The 15,446-nt window shown below is 35.3% G+C and overlaps 1 protein-coding gene across 2 annotated transcripts in view; it reads left to right on the top strand.

Moving 5' to 3' along the window:
* Window positions 1-11,821, top strand: part of LOC130637620 (adhesion G-protein coupled receptor V1-like) — a 46,585-nt gene extending 34,764 nt beyond the window's left edge. For both annotated transcript variants that reach the window (XM_057446943.1, XM_057446942.1), the window contains 14 exons: window positions 137-363; window positions 466-2,143; window positions 2,506-2,780; window positions 3,813-4,014; window positions 4,606-5,316; window positions 5,582-5,878; window positions 6,109-6,213; window positions 7,015-7,137; window positions 7,538-7,619; window positions 7,730-7,832; window positions 8,502-8,659; window positions 8,930-9,051; window positions 9,721-9,903; window positions 10,622-11,821. In XM_057446943.1, the coding sequence (XP_057302926.1) occupies window positions 137-363; window positions 466-2,143; window positions 2,506-2,780; window positions 3,813-4,014; window positions 4,606-5,316; window positions 5,582-5,878; window positions 6,109-6,213; window positions 7,015-7,137; window positions 7,538-7,619; window positions 7,730-7,832; window positions 8,502-8,659; window positions 8,930-9,051; window positions 9,721-9,903; window positions 10,622-10,936 (4,581 nt within the window). In that variant the 3' untranslated portion in view covers window positions 10,937-11,821. The remainder of the gene's footprint in view (window positions 1-136; window positions 364-465; window positions 2,144-2,505; window positions 2,781-3,812; window positions 4,015-4,605; window positions 5,317-5,581; window positions 5,879-6,108; window positions 6,214-7,014; window positions 7,138-7,537; window positions 7,620-7,729; window positions 7,833-8,501; window positions 8,660-8,929; window positions 9,052-9,720; window positions 9,904-10,621) is intronic.
* Window positions 11,822-15,446: the final 3,625 nt, after the last annotated feature.

Genomic DNA, 15,446 nt, shown 5'->3' with positions numbered 1-15,446 from the left:
CATTGTCTTGACAGTTTTGACGCATATTCTACTGCATGCTATTTCGCGAAAAAAAAGGACAAAGCAGCTGATCATAATTAGAGTTGCAAGAGATCTGTATCTAGTAGCTAGTGTTTTAATTTCCATTACTTTGCAGGTTATTTGGAAAGTGGAGAGCACTACAGGTAACATCTCACAAGATATTACATACAACGCTTCAAGAGTTGTTACATTTCAAGACCAACAGCCTGTTGGTTACATTCTCATTAATGTCACCGCTGATGATGAGCCTGAGCTTGACGAAGACTTTCATGTCACGCTTATATCGGTTGACATGTCAGGAGAAATAAGTGAGCAGCAAAAGCAGGTTTCGTTTGTTATAACGTAAGTAGCTTTCTAGAGTAGTATGTGAGTTAGTGTGCTAGAGTTATCATTAATACCATTCGCTGAAAATCAGTTTTGCATTCCTCCTCTTTTTCTTTACAGAGCAAATGACAACCCGTACGGAGTGTTTAAACTGGCAAATGCTGGACAAATATTTCATCTCGATTCTTCAAACTTACAAAGGTCTGTGCAAATTACTGTCGAAAGAGAGGCTGGTCTAATAGGTGACGTTATAGCAAGTGTATTACTCGAGCATCCGGATTATGCACCCATAGCTTATACCTTAATGGTCAATCGATCGCAAAGCATAGCAACAAGTATTTTTAAAGTGCCCAAAAAAACATTTTTAAAGTTTGGTACCTCCTATTCAGTTCGTTTAACTGCAGTCAATCTCATCAAAGATAATAACAATGCTGTAATGCCAGTCCTAGCTGCTAGCCCTCTTCTCAAGAGTATACGAATTCCAGAGCAAGCGTCAAACTCTATCGTTCAGATTGCCAATTCATCTTTGTTTGTTTCTGTCGATTTAAACAGCAACATGGCATCTGTAGCTGTGACACGTATTGGTTTGTATGGAAGCGTGCAAATACCATGGAGCTATGGTTATCCGAATAACGTGCCTATCATAGCTGCTGGTGTTATTACCCCTTCTTCAGGAACTGTTAGTATGCAACACAACCAGCGAGCTGTTAGTTTTAGTGTGGCTGTTGTTGCTCCTGTAGTTATAACGTCTTCTTATCAATATGCTGTACATTTGAGGAGTAATTTGTCACCAGCTGTAAATCAAAACGGATGGGGAAAGTTAGGAGAAAACATTTACACCGTCATTGAACCACATGGCGTTTTTCGCATTTCTATGGAATCGCAGCAAATACTTGTTTTAGAAGGACAGCCAGCTGATGTTATTATAGAAAGGATGTTTAATACAGAAGGTACTGTTCGAGTTAGGTATCAAACTAAAATGCATTCAGGAGTTAATGCCGCAATTCCTGATGAAGATTATACGCCTATGACATCTTATGTTGATTTCAGCAACGGTCAGTTTAGGAAGTCTGTTCGAATTAGTACGATCGATGACAAAGCTAACCCAAAACCAGAAACAGAAGAAACCTTTTTCTTTCAACTAATATCTGTGGAATTATTAACAGCAAGGAGATCAGTTTTGCCTCGCTTATCAGCCAACATTACTTCCACAGTCACTATTCAGGACAACGACAACCCGTTCGGCATTATCTCATTCTCTCAGAAGTCACGTGTCATAACAGTGGACGAATCCGCCATATTTGTTGAGCTTGACATACAGCGAACTGGTGGAACGTTCAGCACAGCGAGTGTTGAAGTGGTAAGCATAGGTGGAGGAGAGTTGTGGAGTGCTAGTATTATAAATAACATTGATCCAAACTCAGATGTGTTGAAGGCACTCCGTAGCAGAGAAACTGCTGCGACATCTAGTTACGACTATGATGCCGTAAGAAGTAAAATCACATTTCAACAAACGTCCAATTCACCAGTTGTTGGTCAAACACAGAAAATAAGCTTGAGAATATTACAAGATAATATTGCTGAACCGATGGAGGCTATTGTTGTGGTTCTGATGAACTCCACCGGTGGTGCTAAAATCTTTGCTCCGCATTCATACGCTTTGGTTTTTATTAGAGGAAATGGTTTATACAATGGAGAGGTGGGCTTTCAAGCGAAAACTGCAATTCTTGATGAAGAAGGAAGTGGTGAAGTAGAGTTACCTATGATGAGAGTGGGAGAAGCTTTACAAGAAGTCGACGTGAGTAATTTTGCGTGTGTACAAGTTTTCCTGTTTCAAATAAATAGCTAATCAAAATACAGAAAATCTAATACTTTACTTTCGCGAGAGAAACTTTCGTGAATTCGCGATTTTTCGCTATTTTTACGAGAGTTAATCTCGCGAAATTTTCCGAATTTCTTTATTCGCGAAAGTTTATCCAAAATATTTCGCGGAATCCAAAAAAAAGTATCAAAATGAAATTAAATATTGTTATTTTTGTTCTGTTTCACTCTGGTCTAAAAACTGACCATGAAAAGAGTTCGTAATTTCAAGTTTTTAAACCAAAAAATACCTTCTAAAATTGTCATCTGTTTGTTGATAATTGTTGTATTAACTTTTAGGTGACTTGGGCTGCGACTACGTCGTTAAGTATAAACTTAGCGGATCAAATAAAAGAATTAACTGGGACAGTAAAGCTAGCAGCAGGACGTTCCAAGAGCAGCATAACTATACAAGCGTTGAAAGATACCGTACCGGAGTTTGCAGCATGGTTTCTTGTGAATTTAACATCCATAACATCAGGTGCTGTCATCAAACCAACTGAAGCAGTGATGAATGTTACATTATTGGAAAGTGATTATCCAGTTGGAAGAATTGGGTTTGATGAGCGGTCCAGGTGAGTTGTATCAGTCACTCACTTCTTATTTTTCGTGCGACTGTAATTTTTAGCCAAAACAAGTACGTAAGACAAACCTATACAAGTTTATAAACTTTTTTTAATTATTTTCTCACAATGGTTTATTTTGGTATTCTTTCGATTTCCCGCAACTTGTGTCATCAGTAAATTTTAGGTTTGATAGGTAATGTTATATATATTTGCTTTTTTATCTATATTATAGTACACGTATACGTCTGTCTGTCTGTCTGTCTGTCTGTCTGTCTGTCTGTCTGTCTGTCTGTCTGTCTGTCTGTCTGTCTGTCTGTCTGTCTGTCTGTCTGTCTGTCTGTCTGTCTGTCTGTCTGTCTGTCTGTCTGCCTGCCTGTCTGTCTGTCTGTCTGTCTGTCTGTCTGTCTGTCTGTCTGTCTGTCTGTCTGTCTGTCTGTCTGTCTGCCTGCTTGTCTGTCTGTCTGTCTGTCTGTCTGTCATGCAAAATGGTAGCTTAGCTAAAATAAATCGTAGCTTAGCTAAAATAAAAAGGATAGGCGAACCCGTGGATTTTCCACGGGCTAACGACTAGTTTCTTTTAATTTTCGGATTGATTACGAAGGGGGGAAACTGGTGAAAAAATACATGGCTATGCTGCAAAAATCTAGCGCTTTATTTTATTTATGTTCATGTTGGTTGGTAGTAGTACAAGTAGCTTTAAGTGAACGTAATTTTAGAAATAGAGGAGAATTTTGACAAGTCGAAGAGACCCGTGGACAAATCCACTTAGGAATAAAGATAATGGAAAAAATAGGTTGTTTTAGGTGTTTTGCCGACGCGAGAGGTGTATGTAAAAAAAATTGGTGAAATTTGCTTATCCGTTTTTTGTAATGTGCAAAGTTTAAAGCTTTGCTGAGAAAAATGCATATATAACGTGTTATTGACGAACGGTTAAGAGGATATAAAGGTTTAGAAATACCCCTATGACACGTTGCGTTTAAGGCTTGTTCAAGTTCCATTTAGTTCACTGAGGTTTGATTATATATGTTCATTCTGTATTAGATTTATTGTTCTCCAACTTGGTGATGGAAACTTACAACTTACTGTTCGACGTTACAATGGTTCGTTAAAAGCAACAACGGTGAAGTACCAGACAGTGTCTTTGGCTGGCATGGTAAAAGACGGAGGTGTGCAAATGAACCCTGCGACGGAGGGAAGTGATTACGAAAAAGCAGAGGGGACATTGAAGTTTCAAGTAGGACAGGTGTGTTCCGATTTATGCAAAAAATTACTTTCTATGTTTTAAAACGTTTAAAGAAAGGGCTGATATACTCACTCGCCCCCAGTCTCTAATGGTTATTCGGCTATAAACTAAAACCGTTTCAAAACTTTATGTTTTGGTGTTTATTGTCTGGTCCTGCACGTGTTTTCTTACTGGAGCGCGTTTTGTCTGATTTTGGAAAATTCTGAAAATGTTGTTTTGTTTTTATTCAACGCTGACTTTTTAACGTTAGCAGCTAGAAATTAGCTCGATATTCCTTTGAATGATAGTTTTAGGAAGAATTCGCCATTAGAATTAGGAATGGAGGGAACATTGTTTACAGAAATACCATCTGTAGTAACAGTTCAAGTTAAAAAAAATATCATATTATGAATTTTTACTATGCTCATTTAGGCTTTTCAATGTTATTACTTCTTGACATCAAATATTGGAAAACAAAAACGATATTTGAGAAGTAGTCCATCATTTTGTTTGGTATCTGAAATTAACGAAAAACAAGTGGAAGTTTTATCCAACGCAATGTTGAGTATTTTCTCCATTTTAAATAGATTAGTATTTCTTGTGTTATTATAGACTGAAGCCTACATCAACTTGAAATTGTCAACAACATCTAGTGAAGCCCCCTACCCTCGTGTCTTCAACGTTAGTCTGAACGATCCAAGGAATGGTGCCGTGCTGTACAAACAAAACAGTTTTGCTCGTGTTATTATATCCAAACCTGGAGCGACCAGTCAGTTTCTTAAACTTCGCTCATCCACCCTGAACCTTCCTCTTACGGACGCACAAATTTTAGATATCTTAAACGGATTATTGGTATCTATTCGATCGTCCAAGCTGACGGAAAATGATCAGCAGCTGATTAAAAACACAATCAAAGATATTCTGTCATTTAAATCATCCTTGCTACCAGGCAGCAAATCCTTAACGTCTCGATCACAAGCCGTGTTACTTGACATATTCAACAACCTGATGGACACAAGTAGAGCAGATACAACAGGGAAATCATACTGGAGCAAGTTGTTAGAGACATCTGCATATCATTTTCTGAATGATGCAGTGTGTCCGACTGTTGTATCATATACAAGATCAAACTTCGATGTAAAAGCACAGCGCGGTAATCGTACTGAGCTGAATGGGCTCTTGTTCAAGTCCGGTTCTGAATTTTTTAGATATCCAATAAATATGTTTTCATCAAATGCTGTGGAAAAGACATGCACTGATGTGCATTTTATTAGTATGAATAATCAATGGTTTACTTCGGAAAAGACAACTCTTAATAAAAAGGTTTGAAAAGACATTTTTTTTTAATTTTGAAAGAAACGGCTCATTTTTTGTCCCCAGGGGTAAAATTAACAAGATAATACAATTTAAGGTAGACTTTTGCTTGGACCTGAATGAGTTTTTAGGCGTTAATAAAAAATCGTCGCTTAAAAGTTTTTGGGGTCGGGGTTGTACAAACTGCGCATGCGCAGTATCTTTGTACACATGTAGCTACAATAAGTTCATTTTTAGGGTTAGTATTGACGGGTAACTGTTCTTTTTTGTTTAGGTCTTATCTTCGGCTATACAAACTGGTTTGGGCTCCACCAACAATAAAATAGTTTATCGCATTCACTCCCCATTCAACAGAATCACGCCGAGTAAAGTCTCCTGTGTCATCTGGACTCGACCAACATCCACCAGTGCAGATGGATCGTGGTCACCTAAAAATTGCGACATTGTGAGCGAAACGAAAGAATATATTGAATGTGGATGCAATCATTTGTCTGAATATACCGTCCTCGCTGACAGCGATGATCGCACTGGCTTTGAAATATACTTCTTTGTTGCATGTTTTTTTACTATGGTAAGGGCGTTTGATGTGAAGACAAACAAATGGAAAGTTTATCCAGCAAACTCTATTAGCCACTTTGTGTTTCAAAATAGAGTTTAATATCTTTCATTAAATGTTATAAGATTAAAAATCAGTAACAATTTAGTGTACTGTTTTAAACTTGGGTAGTTGTATTCACTTGAGCATGATGTGTCACGTCGCGTGAGGAAATTAGTTTTAATCTGTTTTTTGTGTTTTTTTAGGGTGCGTGTTTACTGGCGCTGCTGTCACATCACTGTTGCGCTATTGAGAAGACGTTCACATCTAGTCTACTCATGCATCTCCTGTTTTCTGTGATGATCACTAATGTAAGTTCTTAATGTCGTTTTCCTTCTCTCGTTAACATCGTTCTATTAGTCGCATGTTGTTGTTAGTTGGATGAGCCTGGTCATCATATTGCGGATCGACTTTTTAAAAATTATTCTAACATCTCAAACTTTGCCAACTAATCAAATTAATAATCTTCTACAATTCATACTTCAGTAAACAGCAAAATCAATTATTTCAGCAGAGTCGATAAAACTGATAAGGACACGTGTTAAATACTATTTTTTCCTAAGCCTACCTTATAATAGGCTAAACGCAGCAACAATTCTACTCAATAAAAGTTGTCTTTGAGGCCGGCTAATTGACCAGTGAAGCAGAGATAACTCTTGGAATTCGGATTTGCGTACGTTGCTATAGCTACCAGGAGTTTTTTTGCAAAAGTTTCTTCCCTCATTTTCTCAGGATAAAACACTTCAGTTAAATAAAAACCGTTGACAACGTGTGTCCTGCTTAAAAAATATAAAATAAAATGCAAATAAATATATTAGTAAAAATATTAAAACCATAAAGCACAACGTACTTATAGATATCGAAAAAAAAGAAATGAAGAAAAGAGAAAAACTTAGACTAAAAAAATCACTAAAACTGTTTTAAAACAAAAACAAGAAGAAAGCAAAAAAAGGATATGACTCTAAATTCTGAACACAGCGCCACCTGAAAGACTAATGTAGTCGGTTTAATGTCAAATTACAGTCAAATTAAAATTTAGGTCATTATAGCTCTGTTTTCGAATACTTAAATTCTTGAATATCATAACTACACACCTTATATTCTTCATTTAGATGGCTTACGCTCTAGCTGGTTATATTAGTCCGAAACTGATCGACGAACTTGAAAGGTGCAGCATGTTGGCTTTGTTCATCCACTATTTCTTTCTCACTCAGTTTACTAATATGTTTGTGCAGGTACGTAGTAGCTTAGTTAAAGTGGTAAAGTTGTTTGTTGAGTTTGGTCTTGTGACATGAGTTTTGAGACAGTTATAGGTTGAGATTGGCTGGGAAAGGGTGAATTTTAACCGGAAAGGGTGAAAAATATAAATATTTTAATTGGGCGGTGGAAATTAACATTCCGTATGTAGTAGACATTAATACTTTTTAAAGTTTCATAGGAATTTTTTGGTATCTAACCCTAACGATAAAAAGTAGAGCTAATGGATTTTCTCTTCAATCAATTATAAATGTTACAACACCCTTTTTGGTGATGTTTGAAAAAATATCAATTATGTTTATTACTAAAAAATTAGACGTGCATAAAATTTGTTCATTTAGTTTTTTTTTGTGTGTTTACCATATTTCTTTCTTTTAGGCTTGTAACTTGTGGCGAATTTTAGTGATGAATGACGAACATAGTTACAGAAAATCGATCCCATTTTTTCTCATTGGATGGGGTAATGTCCATTATGCTTTATGTTTATATTTAATTCTACTCTTTTCTGGTCGTGTACGTGTGGAGGAGTGTTGCGTCGCAAATAAGCACTCTTTTTCGGATTTCTTTTAGGCGCTCCTGTAATTATTATTATAACTTATGTATTTGTAACGCACGCTGTGTGGGATTGGAAATTCACTAAGATGTATGGAGACGTCCATGGCAACGGAGATATGTAAGAATTTTCTTCCATCCGTATGTAAAATAGGAATATTAGTCCGTGGCCCATGGACAACTCCACGGGTTTGCCTGTCCTGTATTTACCGCATTTATGTCGCTACTGTTGTCACCATTTTTCACAGAGACAGACAGACGGTGGTTATTATTATAGAGAAGCCCATAGGGTTTTGTTCAACTAACATCGCAGTCTAAAATGAAACCTCTATCAGGATCGTTGGAGTGAGACTGTAATAAAATGAAAACAAAACGGCTGCGGCGTAACGCCCAGCTAACGCCTTATAGGTGGGCGTTATATATGTATAAATTAAGTCAAACTCAAAAAAGCTTATTTATCCGTCATTTTTGACTGCAATCTGATTGGTCGAATACTTAACGCCAAATTAAGCAGTGTGTTGTGAAGTGAAATAGTTGAAAAAAAGCGGAAATGCGCATGCTCGCATATTTTGAGCCATAATAAACTTTGTTACATAAATTAGTGACATAAAAAAGGATAAAGGCTTCCTTGCACGTTTATCATACGTGAAAGGTTGATCCACAAAGAACAGAATTTAAAAGTTTCATCTTACTTCTTGATACACATATAGGAACATATGATGTTGCACAACGTGTGTTAGAAAATAGGATTCGTATAAAACAAACCTCGTATCTCAACCTTTTTCAACAGGTGTTTTATTGCGCATGGTTATGCAGCATTTTCAGTAGCAGTTATACCAGTGTTGTTGATTGTGGTTGCGATATGTGTGGTCTTCGTACAAGCTTATCAAGTCACGCCACAGTGGAAATATTATGACGATGTTTATAGAGGAAGATATAATATAAAAGGTTGCTTGCTTGTTTGTTTTGATTTGTTTGTTTGTTTGTCCTTATTTGTTTGGTTATTTGTTTTTGTTTGTTGTTTGTTTGTTGTTGTTTTTTTTGTTTGTTTTAATTTGGTTGATTTTTTTGTTTATATAATTTGCTTTATCCTTAACTTCTCTTTCTTAATTTTTCTGAATATAATTTTAAACCGCCGTTTAAGTTTTATTTTCAATTATAAAGGCTAACACGGTGTAAATTAATCTTGTTAAACGTTGATTGGCTTCCCCATTTTAGAGGTACGTCACGTGATGATCCTGTTTAGTCTCATCATTCTAACATGGGTGTTTGGTGGTATACACTTGGCGTATGGATCCTTATGGATGATCGTTACCTTCACTTTTTTCAATGTTTTTACTGTGAGTAAATAATGGTTTTGTGTCACACAAAACGTTTCGTGATTTTCTCAGTTTGTTGGAAGATTGCAGGATCGATTCTAAATAAAAAAATTATGGTTTTCCCTTTGCATTTTCTCTGGTAGTCTCAGTTACTAAAAACAATTGTATCACGAATTTGGTCGTTGTTTTTCTAAGGAGAAGCGTGATTGCTCTGTTTTCTGCTTACGTATTGTAAGGTCGGGCGATACTTTTGACATCACTCAATATCAAACAGATATGGAATGAGTTAAATCGAATATCGAACTTCATTACTTAGTGGAGCTTGTGATATTTGATAAAGCGCAGACTTCAACGAATCCATAACATTCTGCCAAAAAAAGAAAAGAAAAGAGATTATTGTTTGTGACACAAGTCTCTCAAAATTAACAAAAAGCCTAACAATGAAACATTTAACATGACAAACATTTTTTTCCGACGCTATCCTTTGTCGAGCTTCTTTAGGATTATCGGATTGTTTTTCTTCGAAGCCAATAGGAATATGAAGGAGTGTCAATGTTCGACATACCATATTAAAAAATATTCGACAGAGCAATTTGCTTACGGGTGGATCTTCCTAATCAACAGTGCAGACTTATTCTATTAATCATGGCGGTTGTAGTATTTATAAATAACTTCTCTAATCTTTTACAGGGTTTATACATCTTTGTTGTTTACGTCATTCTGCGCAACCAAATGAGATATCTCTTCAAAGGAAAGTACCATGTTGACCAACCACCTCCCGAGCGCATCGAGATGTCCAACGTTGTTTATAGTGGCGTCGATTCAAGTAAACAAATCAAAAAGAACTATGCGTTCAACAATCCTGTTGATTTGGTAAGTACATCGTAAGAATACTGCTAGGTGACAGAGTTACAAGGAATTTTTGTTCTATTTATGGCTACTACGCATAACATAATCGACACTTCTGTACTTGTTGTTAAGCGCCTGTAAATACTTTACGGCTTAGGGTTCTAGATATGATTCGTATGTTTACTTCTTGACATTTAGGTGCTTGTGTGCTGTAAACTTCGATAAACGTGTGGTTTTAATAAATAATAACTTAGAAGCAACTTCGCAGTTAGGCCTAAAGAAAAAAAAAAAATAACCAGCAGACTTTGAGGAAGTCAAACAGAATTCAAGACTTGCTAATTTTCGATTTCTTTTAATATGAGTGAATAAAAGTAGGGTACATATCAGGTTTCCTTACCATTTATTGCTGCTTCATCAAACTTGACCTTTAATGTTGTATTTTATTTAGTTTATATTATTTCGTTAGTAAACCACGTGGTAGCTGCAAAAAGTCTGAATGTCACTAAGTAATCGTCACTCTTCTTCATCAAACTTTTTATTGTTTGTTTTTCATTTTAGAACAAATGGGGACATTAGGCTTATTTATTTATTGCTGCTTCGTCAAAATTGACTTTAAATGTTATATACGTTATTTAGTTTATACTACTTCGTTGGTAAACCACGTGGTAGCTAAAAAATTCTAACTGTCACTAAGTAATCTTTACTCTCCTTGGTCAAACTTATCGTTTGCTTTTAACTTTAGAACGAATGGGGAGATGTTGAACTCCCACGTGTTACTTCTCAATCGCTGTACTCACCAATTTCAGAGAGAAACAAACACACCGACACGTTCAACACGCCGGCGTCGCAACGTCGCTATGGTAACAACAACGATAGTTTTGAAGACGAAGATTCGGCAGACTTCGACGATCTTATATTTGCTTTAAAGTCAGGGAGTGGATATACGCCGTCTGTTAATGAAGATAATAATGAAGAACCGGTAGATTTACCCCCTGGCTCTTCATCTTCTGAGCAATACACTGTAAGAAGAATTAAAATCGGTGACACACACCTTTAGCATACTTAAAGTAAACGTTAATAAATCAGTTTGCATTCACCAAGAAAATGTAGAGTCGTGATATACAATGATGTAGTTACAAGACTATTAGGAAAAATTAGTTTTTATATTTTCTTAAATATCGGCAATACCCGGGCATTTAATATTGAGATGTAAGAACGCAAATGAACAATGAAAATCAATTGATCAATAAAAATGAAAGCGTACGAATGAGCTATAATCAGAGTAAGTTCAAAAATGTTTTTCTGTCAATTAACCGTGAGCCGATTTTTTTTTAGTTTCCATTCTTCGGTGCGATATGATAGTAATCTTTGTGATATAAAATAAGAAGCAGATTACGTAGAATTAATCGTTCTTGTAATGGGAAAATGTTCTAGAAAGTTCAGCTCATCTATAAGTTTGTGTGTTAACTCGCCATTACGCATCTTGTTTGTTGAAAAATTACTCGCTTGCAAACGTATTTGTTTTGTTTTTTAAATCGTTTTTTGATAAATATACTTATAAATAGCGAATTTTTTTTATTTTGAAAATGTAACAACTAAAAAAATGTATTAGAAATGTATTTTAGCTTATCTGCTCTTTCTACACCGCCCTTAACTTTAAGGTATTTGAACGCCTTTTCAACTTTTACGCCATTTAGGGCGGTGTATGATAGACCCATAGTAAGAGAGCTTAATTTATGAATTTTGACTTCTCAATTTTGCTTCTGTTTGAAACAGAAGCAAAGTTGATGTTTTTAAATGTTATAATATACAAACTTCGGTACCATACCTCTGTAAGTAAGTAGAGATAACGATTGAGAATTTTTAAAAGTATTGTGTGCATTTTTGTAAATTTCAGTTTTTTATAGAAATTTCGAGTGTAATATATAATACATATTCATGAGTAGTTGTTGCTTTCCTACCACCTCGTTCCCAGGATACCTTCGTAAAACCAATTGATCCAGCTTACAAAAACCTGTTAATTTTATTTTACAGTACAAGTCTGGTAATTACATTGTTTTTTATTTATTTATTTGTTATTTATTCCTTGCATACAGTTCATCGGACACATCTGATGTAAACTGTTATGATAAGATTTGGGTTAAGCGAGACAAAAAATTGATTGTTTCGTTTATCTCCGTCGCTTTAAAAGATTGATATATGGGAACTTTATATCATCATTTTGCAAACATCAAAAAACGTAAAAAATTTAAAGCAAGTGAAAGTAGCATTCTCGACCCCAGGGTTCTTAAATCTCAAAGAGCTCTAGGGACGAGAATAGGAAAGTAGGACATAGGGGACAATTTTAAAGGTGGGTTTTGAGTTTTTCTTGTTGAAAGTGTTACATTACGTTTGGAATTGATGAGCCTATGCTTTCATGTGACCTTTTGGCTTGCTTGTTTTTTTTTTTTTTTCAACCTCGTTCCATAAGGGTACCCTTATTGCCGTCACGATGTCAGAAAAGTACAATGCTCTGAAGACAGTGTGACCACTTGTTTTAAAAAAAATATCTGTGAAATTTAGACGTGTATGTTTTTCTTTAAAGTTGCTAAAGAAGTTGTGTCTTATGTTAACCTTTGACGATACGGCACGACGGTATTGCATTCGATTGACGGCAATATATTACAACAGATTAGTGAAGCCGTTTGCAATTAACTTTTACTAATCTACCACTATTATATTGGTAAAAAATTTTTTTTCGTTCTCCGCATAACGCATGTATGTTTTTTACAAACAACACATAATTGTTTTTCCAATTGTTGCTTGTTGATAGTCCACCTGGCGGGGAAAACTTCATTTTCAGAACATACAGTTAACTCCTGGTAACTCGAACCTCCAAGTAAGTAATCTCTGCAGTTCGACACGAATGTTCGACTTACAGCGATATGAGATATTAGTTCGAGTTAAGTCAATTTTTTCTTCAGACTCTATAAAATTTACAAATGTTACAATCTAGTAAGTTTTCACTGAAAGAAATTGAAGAGCCTTCTCTTTCCTTTGTAAAGAGAACCATTTAAGAACAGCTTTATGAAATTTCTGGCTACATTACATATCAGAGTATTCGTTTTTTGTCGAGTTATCCGTAAAAATTAACTTAAGAAGGGTCAAAAAATGGTTCGAGAAAACGAATGTTCGAGTTATCCGGGGTTCAAGTTATCGAGTAGTTTTTATAAGGAAGTATTAAGAAATGTCTAAAGGGACCGTAGAAAACAGTTCGAGCTAATAAAAGTTCGAGTCTCTACTGAGAGCTGTTTTATAATCCGTTTTTCCTTTTCATACTGGCTATTGCTTACAAGTTGGTTTTCTTCTTGAAAAATTTGAGACATATTTTCCTGAAGATATGCTGCTTATACAGCAATAAGCTATTATTGCGTATACAAAAATATGATGCAACAGCTTCCACCTCGGCCTTCCCGGGAAATCCCGATGAAATCCCGGGAAATCCCGATTAAAATTATTGCAGGCATCGAATGTGCTGGAGCAAAAATTCCGACTTTCATTTTCAAAGTTTCAAGATGGTGTTTTAGTTGTGAAAAAGTCTTCTCTGAAACTTAGTATTATAGCTACACCTTATAAATATTTTATTTTTATTGACTAACTTTACAACGAACTGTAATATCTTTCTCTTTTATTTTCGAATTACGAACTTCTGTAGTAGGCTGCATCCACAGCTGGCTAAACATCCATTGGAATTTTTTGGTGGCTAGCTAGCTAGGCCCAGCAGAAATGCTGGTCATGGTGGACATGTGGGATAGTAGGGATGGAAGTATTGTTTTCTTCTTATTTCATTTGAGAATTGACAGAGGTAAGTCTTCTAGCTGCCCATAGCTGATAGCTGAATATCTTTCATTGTATTTATGTGACATACCAAGTTTGGTTTAGGCGGATGTCTCAAATACTTGATGTGAGAATCACCCGACTCACCCTAATTTTTGATCGAAATTTTTGATATATTGAGTCAGAAAAACTAAAATGACAAAAAATATTATACGCTTGTTGTCTCCCCACAGCAATTGCCCATCATTATTGTTGTGCTTTGCTTTAAAATGCGAAAAGGGTTCTGAGAATTAGTTGAAAACAGCACCAAAACTCTAAACGAGGTGTCAAAGTTATCATTAAATATCGGCAATTTAATGATGCACGTTAATGGCTGGATGGTTAGATACGATTTTGCGAATTTTTGAGTTATCATTCGCCGACTGACCGACTCTATTTTTGATGCTCAAATGACCTTAGCTATAATACGCAGTCTGCCAATGAATATTCTTAAAGTGAAATATTGCAGTATAATAGCCATAAAGAACAAGTTAAAAAGACAAGCACATCATTATCCTACTTTTTTATCCATCGTAAACATACAAAGTATATATATTGTTGCAGCTAATGGAGCGTGGGAAGATTAGTTGGTTGCATCAAACAGATTATATGGCAGACAGATTATTCTATACAGAGTATGCCATACAGAGTGTGACATGCTTCATATACAAAGTATATATGCTTTACGGAACAACGACCCTGCAGGCCTCGTCAAGAATGGCGTGCGATCGCACGCGCACACGCCCACACAAACCATGTTTAAATGTTCCCATGCGATCTTCACACGCCAAAAAAACACTAAATACCTCAGGCGTGCGCTAATCGCACACCAAAAAAATGATATTCTGTTCAATGAAGGCGTACGGGAATAATATACAGTGCTGTTCGCGAGTAAAGCTACACATTTTTGAGAGTACGAGTACAAATAAATGCGAGTAAAATAATTCAGAGTGAGAGTACAATGCGAGTGCGAGTAAAATAAATAAGAGTAATCTTTTTAATAACGCGAGTACGCAATAATTAAACTACTCGCAAGTAAATCTTTAAAAAAATATATATATCATGTTACTCGCGAGTTATATTACAGAAAAACATAAGGCATTAATTTTAATTCACCATTTAATTTTATTTTTTTTTAATTTATAGTTCCTCTTATGAAATTAATAAATAAATTTTAATGTTCAACTTTTTCGTCTTTTACTTCTTCAAATGCTTTCGCTACTTTCGCTATATGAAATCACTTCCAGCATGTTCTTTCCCAAGCACAGAGTCAGCATGATATCTAATTATAGTTATGGTGATCAATTTCTGCATGCAGACTTTGCTTTCTGAATATTTTTCAACAAACATTGCTTTATAACTCAGACAACAATCTGTATAATTTTAAAATATCGCTATAGAAACAGGACGTCACAAAGCTTGTTATTGTTTTGTTTAGGGGGGAATGTTTTAAGATCGAAGCAACAATAATAACGTGAGGGATTTTTTTTATAAAAAAACAGTTTAATGTTTAATGATATATATTTTTTGAAAAATATAAAAATAAAAAATATTTACATTTTAAAAAAAATGTTTACAAAAAAGTTAATAACTGAGGGAGTTTTATGACTGTAACATGCATGTTTTATAATTTTTCTTCGTTCTGTTACTACGTCGTATAATTTTTTTTAAAAAAATTAATGAATAATGAACGCATCGCACATTTTTGTTTC

The sequence above is a fragment of the Hydractinia symbiolongicarpus genome, chromosome 1, assembly GCF_029227915.1.
Source record: "Hydractinia symbiolongicarpus strain clone_291-10 chromosome 1, HSymV2.1, whole genome shotgun sequence".
NCBI lineage: Eukaryota > Metazoa > Cnidaria > Hydrozoa > Anthoathecata > Hydractiniidae > Hydractinia > Hydractinia symbiolongicarpus.
Note: the sequence above shows the minus strand (reverse complement) of the source record. Positions and strands in the feature narration are given on the sequence as shown.